Source organism: Lampetra planeri, chromosome 26, assembly GCF_965212315.1.
Source record: "Lampetra planeri chromosome 26, kcLamPlan1.2.h2, whole genome shotgun sequence".
Taxonomy (NCBI): domain Eukaryota; kingdom Metazoa; phylum Chordata; class Hyperoartia; order Petromyzontiformes; family Petromyzontidae; genus Lampetra; species Lampetra planeri.
Window position 1 is genome coordinate 186,512 of NC_136132.1, and position 21,871 is coordinate 208,382.

The window sequence follows — 21,871 nt, forward strand, 5'->3', positions numbered from 1 at the left end:
CTTAGCTCATCGGATTTCTCAAAGATAAAGTATTCTGATAAATATTCTGAGGTGTGACAACGCCTGAGCTCGGTGATGGGCACGTGCCTTGCCAGTGCCGCACAGGGGCAGCTGCCCAAGGGGGGTATCTATGCTGTGAGACAATTCGTAATTTGAGATTGAAATATTAATGTAAGCTAATTCATTCATGTACAGCACGAGAAGTAGATTGATAAATTATACAGCAGACTATAAATGGATGACTGATACATTTTGTATTGCTTATTGGCTCTCGCAGTTGTGCAGAATAAAAAATTACACATTCGTCAAAACTAACACGAAAAGTAATGTGTAAATGTAACCAGTACTTGTTAAATGGTGCATATTTTCGTGCTTCGGTATTATAATAACCTCTTTATTTTCTTTTGAACATATTTTTGACACTGCCCAAAAGGAAGATTGCAGCCAGGAAAACCCGATGCACAGTGGGCACGGGTCATATTGAGTACACAAATATGTTACAGGTGACATTTCAGACAAAGCCACTTAATATATTTCTGCAAATGCCTTCAATGTCACCCATTGTTTTCCTTTTCGGGCAGTGTTATTGATGAATGTGTTTAAGTTTTAATTATTTGTGCTGTATATTTATCCATTGGCTACGTATGGTGCGTACATACAACGTGTATACATTCATCACATTGTGTGACCTCGTGCGACCTGCAATTCCAGCCAAGATACATAACCAACAAAACGTCTCATCTCGCATTTGACAATCTCCTCACACACAGAAATTTACATCCAAGGGAATTCTATCCGGAGTGCAGACGTTAACGCAGACATGACGTGTCACCATATAGCACATTTTGGCAAAATTGTAGAGAGTAGGTTTATATTGTTATACAGTATTGGAAGGTAATATGATAGACTGTCAGGGTGGGACCGTCACAGCCAGATTAGCTTGATGCAGCTAATCTGGCTGTGACGGTCCCACCTGATGACGGAGACTTGTGTTGCCTCCGAAACGTCGTGATTTTTGATTTTATTTTATTTTCATTCATTTTGATGTTTTACCTACGTGACTTTACCGAAAAAACCTAAGAAGATGTCAGACTTTAGTGATCCGTTTAAACGGGTCTGACTTGAAGTTGTTTCAGGTCGAAACCAAGATTTGTAATTGGTGTGGTGTGTACATTATAGCGACCAAATAATACAGATCACACATCCTGTCACCACATTTTATAGTTGAACGTTTTTTATATAATTTAGTTAATTTCATAAGAAACGAAGGCTTTCACTATTGAAGGGGTTGTCTATTACTCAGTTGCTACTAATACACCAATTTAAAACTGGTCTTCAGGAAACGTTTTAATTCTCATCAGGCCCAATGGTGTAAAGTGCAGTCCCCAATCTGTATACACTCTTTGCTCTGAACACTCTTTATGTCCTGGGAAGGACTATTGTCCGAAATGTCGACTTAAATGCAGGGTGGCTCAAAAGTCAGGATACAGGGTTATTTGATTTATTTGAACACTGACATTAAAATATTGTTTTTTATTTATGTTCTATTATATTTTTTGTCTCGTCCTGCATGAACTGAAACAACGTAATTGATGAATGTTCAAATATTACTCCATCTTAAATTCAATTCGAAACAGAATTAATGCGTGCATTAACGTTAATAGAAGTCAGTGTGAACATTTGTTAAAATATATTAAATTACCCTATGTGATTTGTTAAAATAAATATCACCCTGTATATTTCATTTCAGGCAGTGTTATTGACTGTTTATTTTTTGTAAACGTTTAGCAGTTTGGTTTAACAAAGGGGAGCACTTTACACGTTACAGAAACCAACGAAAATGTAACAAAATTATGATTTTCTATAAATAATATACATTCAGCATTGTGAACCCACTGTTGAAAGGAGCGCCCACGTGCCGATGACGGGTTTGTTTGACGAGTCACAGAAACGATGAATCACGTGGATTAAAAAAAATGGTCGAGAGGCGTTACAAACAATGGTATGTTCGTCATGTGCATGTTCGCTTAACACGTGACATACTTCGTAAGCAATTTTCAAAAGAGAGACCAATGTGTGGGGAAAATTGTAAAGCCATTTTAAGTTACATCACGTTGGAGCAACGGTTCTGTAAAAGCAGGTTGAACAAGATGGTTGATTAACTTTGTTCTCCAACATCGTCCACGTTAAACATCAGAAGACATCGCAAGTTAAAGGGGTAATACTGCAAAGTGACGGATATGTAATCGCGTTCGCTTCATGTATCGATTGTATCGTCACTAAAATGAAAGTAATACTTAAACACAGTTTTTGTTTTACCAGGTAAGGCCCACTGAGCTCCTCTTCTAAATCATATTTAAACTGGAGAAATCCGACGAGCTCTAACGCTTTTTCATAGATGGCCAGTCGGGGCTGTTCAGAACGTTACAATACACAGTACATATAGGAAAGGTAAACAGACCACTTAAAAATATATACAAATCTAAGCTACTTTTTATTTTACCAGGCAAAGCCAATTAAGATATTAGGTTTTTCATAAACGACTTGGCCACAAATAGCTCAAATAAGCAATTTATGTGGAAAGTTATCGCAGCCAAATCATCTAAACGCGTTTCTAAATGTGGAGGGAAAACTGGACCCGGAGAAGAAAATCGACGTGAGCACGGGAAGAGCAGCAGCATCAGCATGGTGTGAGGTCGGGGTAGAAACCACAACCTCCTGTATACCTGGCGAGGGAGTTAACATCTCAGCCACCGTGGTTGGTACGAGCAAAGCTGTTGAATATCGTCACCAACCACCACGTGGGTCAGCACTTTGATGCCATAAAACTACGCGGAAATTACTAAACTGACCCATTAGTGGAAATTACGAATTTATAATTTATTTTCCAAGTGTGGAAAGCACGCTCGTGGTGAAGGGTGCTGTAGTAAATTGTACCACTGCTACTGCTGCTGCGTTCAACTTGACCATCGTGCGAAGCCAACCGAGTTGCGGGGGAAAGGTTGGCCAATGGTCGATGGTAATCCACCATCATCCATCGTCAACCCACCATCATCCGTGGTAATCCACCATCATCCATGCTCAATCCACCATCATCCGTGGTAATCCACTGCTTTATGGACTCGTAATCAATCCATCCAGCGCTTGCCACACGGGCTGCGTTCGTCGCTCCATCTCCACGGTGGTGGTAGAGGCACCTCGTGTGAGTTTACGTGACTCGCTTTGCCCCGACTGCAAATGGATTCTTCGCAGGCCGTGCGAACCCCACGCGGGACACTTGTGAATAATCGCGGCCGTCTGCTCGAGAATTGCTTTCAATTTACGCGGCACTGCTTTCTGTATTCATCAGACGAGCCTGCAATCGGACACGGAGGCTTGCCACGTTAGCTGGGTATATAGTCACTGCAGTACACACGACGCCCCCTTCTTCTTCCTCTTCTTGTTGTTCCTCCTCCCGCTTCGTGACGCGCGATGTCTCCCGGCCTGGCTGTAAGTGCGGAGCGCCTCGCGATTGTACGTGATTTGAACAGTAGCGGTGGTGTGAACAGTGGCGGTGGTGTGGGTTGTGTACGCGGGGCGAACGTAACTTAAGAAACGACTCAAGGCCCGTGTCGCTCTGAGACTCCACGCCGCATGGTCGCTGTCTGCTTGGTCTGGTTGTGTCGGCGAGTGAATGGCGACATCCGCCATTGACGTCGCAATCGTCGGTTTCGAGCCTCGTCTTGGCCTTTTTATCAAACCAGTTGTTAAGTCTTCCCCCTCTCCGCCGTGTTGGTTATCCTGCAGTGTGAGAGGTAATGGATGCAGGTTGATAATGTAGCTGTTACATTAAAAGTGCGAGTTTAATTTCGGTTCCTACTTTGAAGTCGCCAGCGACAGCCGCGTGCGGCCCCCCCCCCAGCTGAGGGCCCCCCTAGCTGAGCCCCCCTCCCCAGCTGAGGGCCCCCCCCCCCAGCTGAGGGCCCCCCCCCCCCAGCTGAGGCCCCCCCCCCCAGCTGAGCCCCCCCCCCCCGCACGCGGATCTCTTAATTCTCGTGTGGGTGGCTTTCTATTAAGATGTATAAAGTAACTTGGTATAAGACGGGGTAGAATACGTTTTAACTGCTCTAACTGGCGTGTAAGTAGTTGTACGACGCGTAACCTACATGGATAGTTTGCCTCTAACGCGGGACTGGATTGTAGTAATGTTATAAAGAAACTTTACTTATTACATTAAAATACAGCGCTGTGGTTTAACAGGAATCTTGACGGGGGGTTATCAATTGCGGTACGATTATAAAAGCTGCACTTCTAGATGTTGTTGTTCTTCAAATGCACCATCAACTAGGTACAGTGCTACTGTAACGTCAGATGACTCCATTTGACTTCATTTCAAAACAAACTACAAGGCCGCGATTGAACACTCAATAATCTAAATAATTGATAACCTAAAGACAACTTTTATTACTCAACACTTAGACTGCGTTCGTACCTGCGACACGAATTCTAAACTTCCTCAATGAACAACAAAATGCTTTGTGGAATGTAGAAAAGGTAAACTGAAGAAAACATTTTATTATTGAACAGCGACTTTGTGAATGCAGTGAAGCCAACTTAAGGCGTCAACCACTCACGTCCAAGGGGCCGTTCATAAATGACGTCACGCACCTGGGGGTGGGGGGTGGGTCAGACCAGAGGTCGCAATCGGGTACCCGATACCCGTACCCTACCCGACGATACCCGGCTACCCGTACCCGGCCGGGGTACCCATTTGCGACCCTGGTGCGGCCGGGTACGGGTAAGGAATCAAAACCCGTTTGCGACCTCTGGGTCAGACATTTGTGACGATGTGTGACGAGGGGGGGGGGTGAGAAATGGGACGTCACATCAAAATGCGCAACTATAAATAAATATAGACAACACGTTCTACTTAATTAAATATACTTTTTAATAAATGTTTTCTCCTACAACATGAGAGTGCAGCGCCACATTAAATACGCACTACAATGACAATAGTTTAAAGCGATTTGAAGCATGTTTTATTTTGGGGGGGGGGAGGCAGAGCTTTGTGACGTCATATTTGAGGGGGGGGGTCTGACTTTGTGACGCCGTGTAACGAAGGGGGGGGGGTCAAAAATCGTGTGACGTCATTTATGGACGGCCCCCAATTACAAAATAAACTAAACTTCCTCTTGTCCTCTTACCTTTAAAGTGCATACCCTGTGCATACTTATAACACGTTGCATACTTATAACACTTTGTCATTACCGTATGAGGGCAAAGTTTACACCTTCGCCTTGGTGCCTAAAGATGTCGAAAGGAGGAAGTATCACAAGCGAGGTTACTTGGGTAACCCCCAATGTCCTCTTCACGTGTATTGGGGTATACCACAGACAGGGTTTGGAACGGTGACGGCTCGTGACGTTTCCACTAGGAGTTGTGAGTGATCTCTGAAAGTTTGGTGTTCTATTCTTTGGGTCTTTCGGTAAAGTCACGTAGATAGGTTCAAATAAAATGACAAAATAACTACGACGTTTCGATCTGATGACGACCGCTTGTGTTGCGATCGAAACGTCGTAGTTTTTTTAGTTATTTTGTTATTTTCTTTGAACCTATCTACGTGACGTTACCGAAAGACCCAAAGAATATGAATTATTGCAGTCACGAAAGCTTTAAGTCAAGATTTATGGTGTTCTAATTAAGAAACACCTCGTCATCATATTACTCACCCCTGTTTCTGTCCAGGCATTGTTTGAGGTGGAAGAGTAAAACAGTCGGCAAGGGAACAGAAAAGTGCATTCTGTTTTGCACATCCACATGGCCAGGCCTTTCTCGCATACCAGCTTGGACTGAATGTCCCTACGTATGCTTTTCCCTGGTCGCCTGGGGGCTGGTTGATGTCGATTTTCGGTTGATCAGGGCCCAGTTGCTTGATATTCAACTTCTCCTGCATGGTCATCCTTTCAAATGGGATATTTAGGAATGACTGCACAGTATTCGTTGCTAATTCTTAGTTTGCTGCACCTGCTGCCATCGCCATTGCTGTTGTTTCCTCCTAGAGCGTATAGGCCGTGGACCTGCTATATTTGCACAGTGCAACCCAACGTTGTGACATCGTCATTACAGCCATGGGCGCATTTTCACCACCCTGGATGGTTCTCAAATGGCGTGGCTAAAATGTGAAGCTTCTCACAATGAACGAAGGCAAAACGCTCACTCGGACACCTTCACAGCTGCCCCGAGACCTACCCGAGGCACAAATCAGACTTTGGTGTTGCAGCGGTTTCTAATATGAACAACTTAAAATGTTATCTTCATTAGCTAATTCACGTTGGATGAATCATATATAAATAGGAACAATGTACTGTATTTAGATGTCTATACGGTAAGTGCTATGGAATGTGTTACGGTTCAACAAAAAATGTAAGCATTGTTAAACTCATAAATAACAAATATTGTGCATTTGCATATAATAAATACTATATAGTAAAACAAACAATAAAGTTCTAGATTTGAAGCTTTCGTGACTGCAAGGATTCATATTCTTAGGTTTTTTCGGTAAAGTCACGTAGGTAAAAAATTTGAATTAATAAAAGTAAAATAAAAATCACTTAAGAATAAGACAAAGTAACATAAATTGAAACAAAAATCTTTATATTTTCACTTACCCGATGCTGGCTTGCTTGTTGGAAGGGGCGTAATGAGTCACCACAATTGCACACACACACAGGGCACGCACACACAGATACACTTCAGTGGTGGTGAAAAAAACAACATCCCCCATATATCCTTAACAGACTATTGGGGCAAGTGCTGTTAGCGAGCATTGCCGATGAAGGCGAGTATGGTACACGAGGGGGTGAGTGGGCAGCACCACACCCGGTCACTTTTGACTGTGCAGTGACACACCGCACCAGGTACTTATTTGAGGCTGAGCCAACCTAGGGGGGGGTCCAGTACCCATTCACATAATCGTCACTGGTGTTGGTCGTGAGCGGGAATCGAACTCGGGTGGCTGGATTCTAAGCGCAGTGCGCTAACCGCGACACAACATCATTATGGTGTATGATACTGACATCAGTATGACCACAACATTGGAAGCAATGTGTGTCGAAAGGTTGTAATTACACAGTTTATAAAAACAGTTCCTCCATGTGACGTTTTTTCCTCAGACCAAATATAACTCCAAAATCCATTTGGTAATTACCATAGTTTGACTTGGGTACAGGGCCATCCAGACCTTGTGGAACATTTTCCATTGCTGTAGACAAGTTTTTCATAAGTTAGAGACTTAATGACAAAACAAAGTATTTTAAGTGACTAAAACATATCTGTTTTAATAACTTTCATACAACTTGTTTTCCATTTTTAGGAGTTCTCAGAGTGAAGAAAGAAAGCATGTCATTTCCCATCGACGACCTTTCAAAACACCTTTATCGCCTTGGCCGGTTTGTAAATTGCCCATCAAACTTAGAGCCACGAATACGGGATCTGGCCAAAGCTGGATTTTTTTACACTGGCAAGGAAGACAAGGTCGAATGCTTCTCGTGCAAAGGAGTGATCGGTAATTGGAAGTCGGGTGACTCGGCCATTGCAAAGCATTTGCAGAGTTTTCCAAATTGTACATTTGCTCGGTCGCTGGCACAAGCTACAGACACTCAGACCTCCGGTGGAGCATCTGTACCAAGACATATTGTGGCGGCTACCAACAATGCATCCGAGATCACCCATCATCATTCTCTGCCACCTTCGATTGGCATGAACGAACCACCTATGCAAAACGCTCTCACTTCCTTGCCAAATGTGGAGGCAGGGGTACCATCGAATTCAGAGATGCATGTCGAAGCGAACAGACTGCTCTCATTCTCCACATGGCCAGAGTCATCTCCTGTTCGGCCTGCAGACTTGGCACGGGCTGGACTGTACTACGTGGGTCCCAGCGACCGGGTGGCCTGCTTCTATTGTTCCGGCGTAATGCGTGACTGGGAGGAGGGAGATGTCCCTGCCAAGGAGCATGAGCGACATTTCTCCACCTGTGCTTTCGCGATGGGCAGCAGCAACACCGGTAACATCCCACTCGCTCAGGCCCAGGTGGGTGTTTCTAAATGGTCTTGTGGATACTTCTCAATTATTCAATGTATTTTACGCCTATAACCATATTCTCTGCGTTATAAGATGCAATATCTTTCCTGTACTTAAAAGCAATACGTTGACGGTGCATTTTATAATTAGGTTTGTGGCCTCTATTGCTGCCATGGCCACTTTAATCAAGTGTAACCAGATTTCAATACCTTTATTGGCACCGGGCACGGTTAATTCCTTTATTTGCATTACCCAGGATGTTGTCTTTTACATTTATCTTTCAAAATAACCACAACGTTTGGAGGATGTCTTTGTGTTTATAGACACCCTACTGATTTCTTATAACTCTCTTCCCAACAGTGAATATTGTGAAAGCCATGCCTCATGTCTTACAGAGGAGAGTGTTCAACGACCTAATAAGTGTATTGAAATCATGTTTCTCTCTAATTTCTCTATACTATTTAGTGGAGTATTTATAATTGGATCACCCTGTACTTTGTTGATTCTAGATGAAATTTCTTGACAAAAAGTACTGATCGTCAAGAAGAATGTTACATTTGATGAGTAATTGTGTTGTTTTTGGGGTGCTTTTCTAGCAGGCCTCATTTTTGCCGGACACTCAAAATAGTGCGTGTTCTGCATCTCCTATGGCAAGGACAACGAGGGCCAGAAATCCAGAAATGCATTCGGTGGTGGCGCGGCTTGCAACTTACCAGGCCTGGCCTTCCACTGCCAATGTAGCTGCACAGCCACTAGCAACCGCTGGCTTCTATTACACTGGTATGGCAAGATCATTCTCTGAGGTGTAAATGTATGGTCCTGTTTTTTTAAACCAGTTTGGTCTCATGGTTGGTCACTAAATTAACCATATTCAGTTATGTGATCTTTGTGAACAGTTTATATAAAGTATTTGCGATAAAAGGCTAAAAACGTAACCATAGCAAGGGTATGAAGTGAGGAAGCTTGACCAGTTTTACAAGGAAATTGCGTTGCAGAGTGAACATTGAGTTTCACCATTTTACAAGGAAATGTTTAAGGAACATACATTTTTCACAAGTTCTGTAAGGTTAAAGAGTAGCAATACAGTATTTTTTTCATACATTACAATATTTCATAGTAACTGCAATAATGTATTGTGAATTTCTGTATATTCATGTAAATTCAGCTAAGTCAATTAAGACTTTGAATATAAATTATATGGGTTATCTTTGGTTCAATCAAAAAAAAGTTCAAAATAATCCCATCCTTCTGCTTGGTACTTACATTTTTTTGATCCCAGTCCATTTTTAATAATTGTTTTAGATATACTACATACTCATAATGCTTCCTAGTTGTGTTCATCCAACAATCATTTACATTTCCTGTAGTTTATTGTTCATGGTTGTAATAATGACTTATCAGCAAATCCAAAATTTTGAATACTATTATCAATTATCTTTTTATCGTTTTATTTTGCCAGTAACAGTGTTTGGAAAATATTTTCCAGTGCCACTGATTAGAAGAAATCTAATAGTTGGGGGTCCCTTTCATTAGGAGTGAAATGAAATATTTAATTGTGTCTACTTCTGCTTTGGATTTTTTTTAAGTTGACCTTCATTAGGAGTTGGAATTTCCTTTTTAAAAAAACCCATGTTTCTACTCATAGCCTTAATTTGATTACTCAGGGCATACTTCCCTTGACAGTGGTGCCCCAGGAAGTATTTATAGCTATAACTTAAACGTATTAAAATATACTCTGCATATCATAGCATAAACATGATTTTTTGAGTAAATATGAATATAGAATATGAAAAAACACGTTTAACTTTATGTGTATCCCTCCAGCTGAGCATGAGTGTTGAATTTGCAATTAGTGTAAACAATAGCTACAGGTAGCCAAGCTAGAAATTGTGTTTAATGTCTGGTTAAACTGTATTCATTTTAACATTTTAATTCAGTTGGCTCTTAAATGTTTGTGTGTGTCTGAAATATGCCAAATGCAGTACAGGAATAACATGTATATTTTGGATAGGTCATGGAGACAACGTGAAGTGCTTCCACTGTGATGGTGGTTTACGAAACTGGGAACAAGGAGATAACCCTTGGTATGAACATGGCAAGTGGTTTCCCAGGTAATGCATTTGGCACCTGCTATGTGGTCAAATTAAATCCAGATGGACACTTCAAATACTCAAGCAAACACGATGGCTATCAAGAGCTGAAAAATGGCCTGCACTTTAATGTTGAATCGCAAATGACGACTGCTTTTCTGACATCTATGCTCTTTTCTCTTCAGATGTGCATTTCTTTTACAACAGAAGGGTGAAGCTTTCGTAAATGAAATAATGAGGCAACATCCACAATTGATAGACCTCACGGTAATGTACACTTGTTCTGTTGAGTATTATACAATTTACATAGTTACATTAAAACCACAGTTCCTGTTTGTCTTAAATTTAGTAAAAATACATTTGTCTGAGCCAACTTTCGTTTCATGTACAGTGAGGGAAAAAAGTATTTGATCCCCTGCTGATTTTGTATGTTTGCCCACTGACAAAGAAATGATCAGTCTATAATTTTAATGGTAGGTTTATTTGAACAGTGAGAGACAGAATAACAACAAAATAATCCAGAAAAACGCATGTCAAAAATTTTATAAATTGATTTGCATTTTAACGGGGGAAATAAGTATTTGACCCCTCTGAAAAACATGACTTAGTACTTGGTGGCAAAACCCTTGTTGGCAATCATAGAGGTCAGACGTTTCTTGCAGTTGGCCACCAGGTTTGCACACATCTCAGGAGGGATTTTGTCCCACTCCTCTTTGCAGATCTTCTCAAAGTCATTAAGGTTTCGAGGCTGACGTTTGGCAACTCAAACCTTCAGCTCCCTCCACAGATTTTCTATGGGATTAAGGTCTGGAGACTGGCTAGGCCACTCCAGGACCTTAATGTGCTTCTTCTTGAGCCACTCCTTTGTTGCCTTGGCCGTGTGTTTTGGGTCATTTTCATGCTAGAATACCCATCCATGACCAATTTTCAATGCCCTGGCTGAGGGAAGGAGGTTCTCACCCAAGATTTGACGATATATGGCCCCGTCCATCGTCCCTTTGATGCGGTGAAGTTGTCCTGTCCCCTTAGCAGAAAAACACCCCCAAAGCATAATGTTTCCACCTCCATGTTTGACGGTGGGGATGGTGTTCTTGGGGTCATAGGCAGCATTCCTCCTCCTCCAAACACGGCGAGTTGAGTTGATGCCAAAGAGCTCCATTTTGGTCTCATCTGACCACAACACTTTCACCCAGTTGTCCTCTGAATCATTCAGATGTTCATTGGCAAACTTCAGACGGGCATGTATATGTGCTTTCTTGAGCAGGGGGGGACCTTGCGGGCGCTGCAGGATTTCAGTCCTTCACGGTGTAGTGTGTTACCAACTGTTTTCTTGGTGACTATGGTCCCAGCTGCCTTGAGATCATTGACAAGATCCTCCCGTGTAGTTCTGGGCTGATTCCTCACCGTTCTCATGATCATTGCAACTCCACGAGGTGAGATGTTGCATGGAGCCCCAGGCCAAGGGAGATAGACAGTTCTTTTGTGTTTCTTCCATTTGCGAATAATCGCACCAACTGTTGTCACCTTCTCACCAAGCTGCTTGGCGATGGTCTTGTAGCCCATTCCAGCCTTGTGTAGGTCTACAATCTTGTCCCTGACATCCTTGGAGAGCTCTTTGGTCTTGGCCATGGTGGAGAGTTTGGAATCTGATTGATTGATTGCTTCTGTGAACAGGTGTCTTTTATACAGGTAACAAGCTGAGATTAGGAGCACTCCCTTTAAGAGTGTGCTCCTAATCTCAGCTCGTTACCTGTATAAAAGACACCTGGGAGCCATAAATCTTTCTGATTGAGAGGGGGTCAAATACTTATTTCCCTCATTAAAATGCAAATCAATTTATAACATTTTTGACATGCGTTTTTCTGGATTTTGTTGTTATTCTGTCTCTCACTGTTCAAATAAACCTACCATTAAAATTCTAGACTGATCATTTCTTTGTCAGTGGGCAAACGTACAAAATCAGCAGGGGATCAAACACTTTTTTCCCTCACTGTAGTTCATATAGATTTATGTTTGTACAGTATATTTTATTTTACGTGATTGGGTTTGCTCTGAATTCTGTTTGTTATTTTTAAGGTTTTGTGCGTGATTGTTTTGCGCTGATTTCAATTTATTGATTCTGATTTATAATTGCTTCGATGTTTCTAATTTTATGTTATGGCTTTTGTCATTTTTGTGACCTAGGTCAATGAGTTCTCAGCTGTTAAACAAAATAGACTAAAGTTAAACTAAGCATACAATAGAAATGTTGTAAATCATTCAGGGTAAGAATATAAAGTATTTGGTTTGGTTACCAATATGCTTAATTGTAAATAGAGCCGAGAATAACAGGCAAAGTTGTGATTTTTTTCTGGTATCATTTATATTTTTCACTTTGTGTAACACCAGTGATCCAAATGCTTTTCATTGACAAGATCCTGCTTTTTTAGGGTGAGGTATTTAGACAGAGATCACAGAATGCAGCTGCACAAAATGGGAATGGTAAGGTGATATTTTTGTACACAACAGCATTGTCATGTTTTTATATTAATTTGTGCCAAAATGTGTACATTTGTGCATCTCGTAAGGCTATCCTTACAACACATTCGAACCTTTTATCCAAACTGCTTGTTGATTGTCTGGTTGTTTTTTTGATCCACTACAATTTACACCGATGGTTGAATGTTTTTGCAAATGTCGTCTTTGCGTACAGGCATCGGCAGCGCAGATGAGACCTTGATGAAAAGCGATGTGGTCAAGGGTGTGCTTGAGATGGGTTTCCTTGCACCGATGGTGGAATCGTTAGTGCGCACTCGCTACCTCACTAAGGGGGAGACGTACAGCTCTGTCGTTGAGCTCGTAACAGACGTGCTTAATGCAGAAGAAGAAGAAGGAGAATCACCGAAGAAATCCGCAAATTACGTTCAGGGTAAATACCCAGCAACAGAGATCGACCTTGCAATTTACATTGTCCGTAACTTTCTTGCTGATTAAATTGAGTAAAATGCGTACAGTCATTGTGTGGTACACATAATAGCAGGTGTCATGTTTCTGATGATCACATAGTTATGTCAAGGCATAATTGTGTTATAGATAATATACCATACTGAAAAACAGTACTCGGCTCGCTTCATGTGAACATGGTTGTGATTACCTATGTTAATCGTGCCGTGTGGATATATCTTCAACAGAACAACAGAAGTCTGCTGCTGAGCAAAAGGAACTGAAAAGTGAAGAATGTAAATACTCCATGCCAGAAAATTATACAAACACATTTATGATGGTTATGTAATTCATCTAAATAATTTATATATCAACAATGTAGCCCTGTAATTGGAAATGTCCCCACATGATCGTTGGTGTTATTCCACATTATTTTACAGTTGCTGCTTGTTCCCATTAATATGTATGTAGGCTCTTCATGATCAACCATAGTTTTTGAAAAACTGAAAGTGTATGTGTGTGCTCTCCATGGTAGCGCTACCGCCGGAAGAGGAGCTCAAGCGGCTGCAGGAACAGCACACATGCAAGGTGTGCATGGACAAGGAAGTATCCGTTGTGTTTATACCGTGCGGCCATCTCGTGGTGTGTCGAGACTGCGCCTCCTCTCTGCGCAAGTGCCCCATCTGCCGTGCGGTCGTTAGAGGAACAGTTCGGACGTTTATGTCGTAGGCAGATGGCCAAGGGGAAAAATGACGTTGACACTATCTTTATGGCGTTTATATAATGATCTGTATTAACATACCTAATCATTTATTAAATAGTTAATTAATTGTGTGTGTTTAACTTCTTATATAGAGACAAAAGACGGCCAACAGCAGAGTCGTTTTGGCAACAAACCTCAGTTACGATGTATTGTGTCAATAAAAACAAGAGTGTGAATTATAGTTGAAAGGAATAAATTGACTGCCTTAGAAATATTTCTGAATCTTGAGAGGCAGGTAAGGCACCTCAACGTGACATGTGCTGCTTTTAAAGAGCAACACTTTAATTATTCGCAGCACAAAGCAGGATGAGGTAGTCATGGTTAAGGGTATCAAATATTGAGTTCCAGACAAATGAACATTAAAGGTTTTTATTTATATGGGCAATATTGTTTACAGTGTACATTTGGGTCTTTTTTTCTCTCCATTTTAGTTTGCTAAATATAATTGCTTTCGGTGGAAGATATGTTTTAACGTTAATGTGACCAATGTTTTTTCCTATTATGTGCGTTTGTCACATTCCAACTGGTGACATGGCAACTGATGTTTCCCATCGCTACAGTTGACAAACTTTGCACAGCTACACTGCATTGATGATCTCCAAAAAGAGTGAAACACGTGGCCATTACTAGTTTTTGGAATAATTCTTTTCAGCAGCTTTGTAATTCAGTGGGATTCTTTACATTTTCATATAAGTTTTGTAATGCTTAGTTTGGAAGTCATAAAAGTGGTCACAAACATGTAAATTGCGTGTATTCTTAATACACTGCATTTCAATTGGATTGAGTATGTGGCTGAGGAAAGTGTGCCTGTCAATGGTATGAAAATGTGATAAATCTGAATTCAATATGCCCTGTTACAAAAGTGCATATTTTTACAGAACCTTGATAAGTCGTTTAATAAAACACGTGTCTGTAGTTGCAATTTATTGGCCATAACATTTGCTTTATCCACTTTAAAGTAGCTTTAGATCCATTAGTGGATTATATATGTTCAATGGTATCGTGACAAGATTTTTGTACAAAGCAATATCAGTTGTATAATTATCCTGTTGTCATTGCTTTACTGTACCTATGATAATTGGTACTTTGCAACTGAAAAGACTAGTATAGTTACACAATTAAAACTGTATTTAGGCTCATTCTTGTAATGAATGTACAATGGTCCATGCAATTATAAGTGTGGGCGATTAACATCTATATTCAGCTAAAATGTACGTCACGTTTCGCACAAAAAAACTGGTTAGTATTGAAAATATTGCATCTGAAATGGATGCTAAATGTTATATTTTATATATATATAATCACTACAGGAATACCTATGCATGTACTGTGTAGTAACCGTTGATGGGTGAAAGAGCTTACATTGCTATAATTGTTGCTTAAGTTCAATGCACTTACCACTAGCCAGTTAACCATTTTTCTCAATAACCGACATCTGATACTGAGGCACATGGTTGCCACAATATGGAATCCTGAGGCTTTCATAAGGAAGCTCAGGAGAACTCAATCGTGGCTGCCAGCCGTCTTCAGTTGGCCCTGCTTCATCCTGTCTTGGACGATCTGTTTGATTTCTGGGATCTCAAGACGAATTCGTGGAGGGCCGAGCAGGTCTTTGTGGTGTGGAACAGGTCGATTCTTCCTCAGATTTTTGTTCAAGTTGGTTCTATTTCAATAAAGAGCTATTGCCGATTAAATGTTCAAATTATTTCTGGAGTAATTGATGGCATAATTGTAAAAGTGCATTGATTTGAAGACTTGAAGTGCAGTTGAATGATTTGGGTAATCTTTATTTGAACTGGAATGTGTGTGAACGTCTCGCACCATGTCGTCAACCGTTCTAATCAAATGTACATAAAGCAAAAATATACAATTGAGAATTAAAATTACAAAGCTATGGAACACTTGTTGCAATGTGAAAACATTGTATTGTATCTTGACTTTCGTGACTGCAGGAATTCATATTCTTTGGGTCTTTCAGTAGTCACGTAGATAGGTTCAAAGAAAATAACAAAACAAAAAACTACGTTTCGATCGCAACACAAGCGGTTCCTGATGACGACCGCTTGTGTTGCGATCGAAACGTCGTAGTTTATTTTCTTTGAACCTGTCTAACTTTACCGAAAGACCCAAAGAATATTGTATTGTATGCTATGGAAAGTTGATAACCCTGCTGAGAATGGTGGGAATGTACAATGATAGTGTTTTTAGATGACATTCTGTCATGAATTAGTCATTAATTCACTGGTGGAAGAGGGCCGATCCACACCTCGTCATGGTGGTTGTTTGCTATACCAGCGTGGTCAGTGTGGGTCGATACAAAAATTGCCCCGGACCAATGCAGACGTCACTCACTAATATTAGCCAGGGCTCATCTGTGTACTGGACATGTGAAAAAGAGCTTAATAGCTCATCGGATTCCTCCAGTATATTCTGATTGCCAGGGTCATTGCGCAATGCACAAACGTCTGGACCAACTCTCTAACCCAACGGCAAAACCCAGTTTGAATAGCTGCATTTAATATTGAATGCACAAGTTGATAATATACAATGTTGTTTTAATATTGTTTTGCCTAATGCATTAAACATACGTTGAAAACATCCTGAATGAGTTGTCTTAATTTTGCACTGGTATATTTTTTTTTATTCGAGTTAACGCTTATGGAAGACCAACATTTAAGTTATAACCCATGTGTTTACAATGGAGACTAAAATGGATTACAGTACTTTGCTCACAATTGAATCATACACGTGAGAACTGATGTGTAATGGATTCTCTGAACTGCTTCCACGAGGGATGCTATATTCATAGAAAAAATATATTTCAGAATCAAAGTGACCATGAATTGATGGGCTTAATCATTACACATCTACTTAACACAAGTCCTTACATTTGCTGCAGCACTTTTATTGTCATAGTTACACGCAATACCGGGTTCCTTCCGCTATTTCACTAGAACTCTACATTACAAAGTAACTTCGAGTGAAGCCGTGTACTTATACTTCATGGGCAACCCAGACATCTGTTCCGGAACATTTTATGCCGCATTAACATCAATGACGTGTAATAACTCCTGATTGGCGGATTAAAAACAATTACAACAAATGAGGCACAAACGTAAAAGGTTACAAAGAATTACAAAAAATGAGGCACAAACGTAAAAGGTTATAAAGATTTCCTTTGTTTATTTACAGTCACAATTGTACACACAATGATGCAACGTACAACTATGAAAGAAAATAATATGCGATTTAATGGAGAATGCATTCCAATAAAATGTGTCCACATTATCCCTAACCAGGCTAAAACCAGCCAAAGTAAATATGCTGTGTTTAGCTTTAAGCAAGATCTGTACATGGAGTTTTTTTTCGGACCTTGTGAAAGAATTTAGTTCACTTAACTACCAAGGTAGTTTCATGTCATGGCAGAAATGTTCTTCTAGGCAAGGCTGCAAAAAGATAAACATCATCATTAACGTCACAGTAAAGGTTATACAGAAGCTATCTATAACATGCACAAGCATAACATAAAAGTTTTCCAAAGATTTTTGTAAAGGATCATTTTAGGAGTATATCAAAAAGTTGGATCAAGGCATGAATGTGGAAAAAGAACAGTGGCCAATGAAGCTCTTGTGAAAGAAAAAGAAAGTGGAAATGGGCAGGCCACATACTGAGTTGACAAGGGATGGACACAAGCAACCAGAGGAAGACAGCAGGAGAGATGTCAAGATGAAATTGAGGCCACTGCCGGGCAATAACTGAGAAATGGAATTAATTGGGAGAGGCTTTTACCAAGCAGTGGAAAACTACAAGCTAACTTCACGTACCTGTCAATGAGTGAATCTCTCATTGTGGTGGCGATGGCGCTGGGCTGTGCCTCATTCAGCTTAAATATGCTCTCGATAACCGACAGCTCTGTGCTTGTTGTGTCCAGCCCGCAGAATGCACACCAGTCGTTCACCACCATTCCACCCGCAATTACTTCACTGCCACGATTAACCGTTCCTGCCTGAAAGACACACATGGCTTGCCTTTCGACGAAACACAACATTTATTCCACCCTATATAACGTCCATTATATAAACCAGGCCAGAGCAATTTAAGATTTTTTTAAGGGAGACTTGGGGACACAGTAAACGAGAAATTGGCCAAAACCTTGCATTTCGTATCAATACGTACATTAAAATAGAAACATTAAACAACTTAATGATAAACAATAACATAATTAAAAAATACAGCATACATTTGTGAGATAGAGGATTTCATCAGGAGTGGTCTGATCATGGCTGATGATGACATTGTGAGAAAACCCACCACTAGGGGCACTTGCAGGAGTGAGGAAAGTTCATCCTGGTCCTCGATGGTGGTGCGCGGATGTACCAGGCCACCCTGATTGCTGAAGGTGCAGTAGCTGCCCACGAGCACCTGCTCTGCCACTGTTTGCCGGAAGACCTCCACCTTGAGGACGTCTGCCAGAATATCTTCTGTTTCCTGCAATGAACAAGTGGACAGTCACAACAGGAAGTCTTTTAGACGATATCTGATTTGTGGAACATCTGCACTGCCTTTGTGCTATATACCAATTCTAAATCCCTAAGTGGTCAGTAAAGGGTGGAAGATTCAATCGAGGTGGTGTTGGACAAACGAGAGGGGGTGAAGGGGAGGGGGAAAATCTGTACTGCAAGCATGCAAGCGTGAAATGGGCTGCAAGTATTAAACTTAACGAAGGATGTCTGAGCCTGCAAACTCGTTTTAAGTTAAGCCAAGCCAAGTGTGTTGTATACACAGAACATCCATTTTCCAGGTCATTCTTGAAGAAGAATATCCATCAGTTGTATATTTATATTACAAGCACATGATTACATATGAATAAATAATATAAGTTTGATGGAAAAAATACGACTTCTAAAGAGATACTAACTATCCAGGTAAGATTTTTGACCACAATTGTGCAGCTTTATGCCCTTGGATTATAATCAAGGGACACGAACACACCCTGTCCAAGTCGGGATGCACGAGGGCGACGTAGTCATTACACGCTACAACATTTCCAAGTGCCGAAAGGCGTTCTTCTATGCGCTGGATCATCATGCCGTCGGGCAGCGAGTTCCGCAGGTGCTGAAGCTCCTGGTCTGTCGTGTTGTTGGGCACCAAAAGTCCATGCCTGTTGCCTGTAAAGAACAATTAATGGTGGGGAACCATATAAAGTGAATTACAAACTATTCATATTTACTCGATGTTGGCTTTAGAAATGTCATTCCTCATTTAGTTTCGGTGTAGATCCGTATACATTTTGCAGAATTGGTAATAAAGTACAGTAATGAGTTTTGGTAACTGACGCAAATCTGACCCTTACCTACACACATGCGTCCAATTATCCTGCAGCCGGCGATGGAGGCATGGACGACAGGGATGGTCTCCGAAAGCTCACCCTCGAACACACTGCAGAATACAGATGGCATTGAAAACTTGTTTGCACCTTTTAATCCAGACATCAATTTCCTTAAATAAGAGTACCAAATATACCGTCAACTTATGGTGCTAGTATGTGGATGTGTCAGAGCAATGTAAATTCTTACTGCAGTCTATATTGATGGCTACACAGGCTGTTGAGATTATCAGATGCCTATACTGTAACTGTACGTTGGTTGTATATTCTGGCAATAAAATGTGTTACTCAACTACTTTGGCTTTACTTCCAGTACGTTTAAATCGTACTACGGTTGTGGAAGCACGCGGAAATAAAATACTGAAGATCACAATTTCACTTGTAGGGTTTCATTCTGGACAAAAAAGGAAATACAAGCTCACCTCAAAACATATCCAATGTTCAGTTAAGTTAAAATCAATAGCCAATATGTCAAGATGACAATTTAAACTACACTGACATTTATCCGTCATCCCCTACTGGCTGAGTTTAATATATTGTACTGTACCGTGTTCGCGTCATGATCTTTGATCTACGGAATAACCCTCGAGCAACTCACCTCGTGTCACGGCCAGCGACGCCTATGAACACAACACCAAGGTGGGTAAACAACATACCATCACTGGTACATTACTACCGGTCGCCGTGTGACTCAGTGAAGTTGCACAACTTGCTGGGAGCATTTCATTGGTGGTCAAAACGTCTCAAACACCGAATGCCATTTAGCATAAATCGCTGATTATTCCAACTCAAATTTGGTTTACCGCTTTCCCCCAAACCAGTGATCCCTATCCCCAGACAATTACAGTATTCGTATTTCCATAAACCTGATCATCAGTCCCCAGACTCCATACCTTGGACCATCCTCAGTTGCAAAATCCCTATCACCGGACCTGAGACCCCGAGCACCTCGTCCCCAGTTCCACCCCTCCCCCCTCACCGGACCACGAACCTCAATACCCTCTCCCCAGGACCCTATTCCCAGAGCTCGGACCCTCAGACTCTCTTCAAACCACTACCCCAGACTAAAGAGCACTATCATGAAACCCCCCACACCCCCGATCTGAAACCAATACACCCAGACCCCCTAGACCCAGATTCTGTTCCCATAATACCAGAATATAAACCAGATCATCAAACCCCGGTTTGAAGACCCTAGATCCCCGATCGCTGGACCTCCACATCCCCTTTCCCAGCTCCCAAACCACCACGCCCGATCCCAACTCGCGGTTTGCGAAGCCGCCTCCACGCCGCGGCCTGCTCGCAAGCGCCTCGCCTGAACCGCCACGCCGCGAGGGCCGCTGTGCCACGGACCTGTAGAAGTTCTCGGATCCGCCGATGCCAACGAGGCAGTAGGTGTTCGTGAGCTTCGAGAAGACCCCGATCTCGTTGTTGTTTTCGAAAGACGTGCGGACCGCCATCGCGAGAAAAGGAGGCGAAGAGATCTGAGGTAACGCAGAGAACGTGGGACCAAAGTGCGCTTCGTCTGGAGAAAAAACCACGTGTGACGTCCCAACCGGCGTGATGACGTCACTGTGAGATAACGCTGTGATGACGCCACGAACGAACCGATAGCGTGACGTCAGTCGAGGCGTCTATAGTTGAATGGTGACGTCATGTACGCGCCCATCATATGACGTCGTTCTCACAGCGCGGTGTTGAACAAGTTGTGACGACACGCACGTGAAGACGACATGACGTCATGCTCCTCACGGTGAGCTGTCGGTGATTTAAATGAATTCTAATCCATAATAGCGGTTTTTTTTAGAGTTAGATCGCGTAAATATATAAATGTGTCGTTTAAACCCATCACCACCCGACACAGCCAACTAGTAAGGGTTGTCACGTATTTTAATACACACAATGGACAGCAAGGACGAGATCAAAGGGCTCCGCATAATGCGCATTGCAGGTTGTGAAGAGCGCAGAAGCGTGGTCACCACGTCTACCGCCGCTATAGGGAACGAACAGGTGGACTTCACAAATCTGGCTGTCGCCTGATGAAGCTAGTTGTAATTACTGGCGAAACGTCGTACTCAGATTGTAAATGTTGTGGCTTGGCTCTCCAACACACACCGGTGTGCTGTACTAGTACACTACACTATACACTACACTATACACTACACTATACACTACACAACTATACACTACACTATTATACACTACACAACTATACACTACACTATACACTACACAACTATACACTACACTACTATATACTCCACTATACACTACTATACACTACACTACTATATACTACACTATACACTACTATACACACCACTATACACTACTATACACTACACTACTATACACTACACACTACTGCTGTACTAGTATAATACACTATACACTACACTATACACTACACTATACACTACACGACACACTAGTGCTGTACTAGTGACGAATTAGCACGTTCTGTTTGCGTCACAACCCTTACTAGTTGGCTGTGTCGGGTGGTGGCGGGTTTAACAACACATTTATATTTACACGATCTCACCAAACCCCCCCCCCCCCCCTGTATTATAGATCATTCTAATCCACTTTTCCGCTCGCGAAAGCATTGTTGTAATCAGAATCAGAATATTTCTGGAGAAATCCGATGAG

At 41.6% G+C, this 21,871-nt stretch overlaps 2 protein-coding genes across 10 annotated transcripts; one reads left to right on the forward strand and one right to left on the reverse strand.

Annotated features, from left to right (window-relative positions):
• The first annotated feature begins 986 nt into the window (after positions 1-986).
• On the forward strand, positions 987-16,434 carry LOC144727820 (baculoviral IAP repeat-containing protein 7-like). 9 transcript variants are annotated; one of them, XM_078606947.1, is made up of 10 exons: positions 3,111-3,489; positions 6,039-6,183; positions 7,352-8,070; positions 8,661-8,841; positions 10,073-10,172; positions 10,337-10,418; positions 12,581-12,632; positions 12,844-13,059; positions 13,322-13,369; positions 13,609-16,434. In XM_078606947.1, the coding sequence occupies exons 2-10, from the start codon at positions 6,174-6,176 to the stop codon at positions 13,800-13,802; spliced, it is 1,602 nt and encodes a 533-aa protein (XP_078463073.1). In that variant the 5' UTR covers positions 3,111-3,489; positions 6,039-6,173; the 3' UTR covers positions 13,803-16,434. The 9 variants fall into 9 exon arrangements, with proteins under 9 accessions (XP_078463076.1, XP_078463073.1, XP_078463077.1 ...); XM_078606945.1 differs by having other exon boundaries at positions 3,114-3,489; positions 8,658-8,841; XM_078606946.1 differs by lacking the exon at positions 3,111-3,489 and adding an exon at positions 3,776-3,794 and having other exon boundaries at positions 8,658-8,841.
• Positions 16,435-16,999: 565 nt separating this feature from the next.
• On the reverse strand, positions 17,000-20,802 carry EIF6 (eukaryotic translation initiation factor 6). Its single transcript, XM_078606959.1, has 6 exons — positions 20,576-20,802; positions 19,190-19,275; positions 18,829-19,004; positions 18,148-18,324; positions 17,661-17,842; positions 17,000-17,282 (listed from the first exon to the last, which is right to left on the reverse strand). Exons 1-6 carry the CDS (start codon positions 20,680-20,682, stop codon positions 17,273-17,275), a joined length of 738 nt encoding a protein of 245 aa, XP_078463085.1. The 5' UTR covers positions 20,683-20,802; the 3' UTR covers positions 17,000-17,272.
• Positions 20,803-21,871: the final 1,069 nt, after the last annotated feature.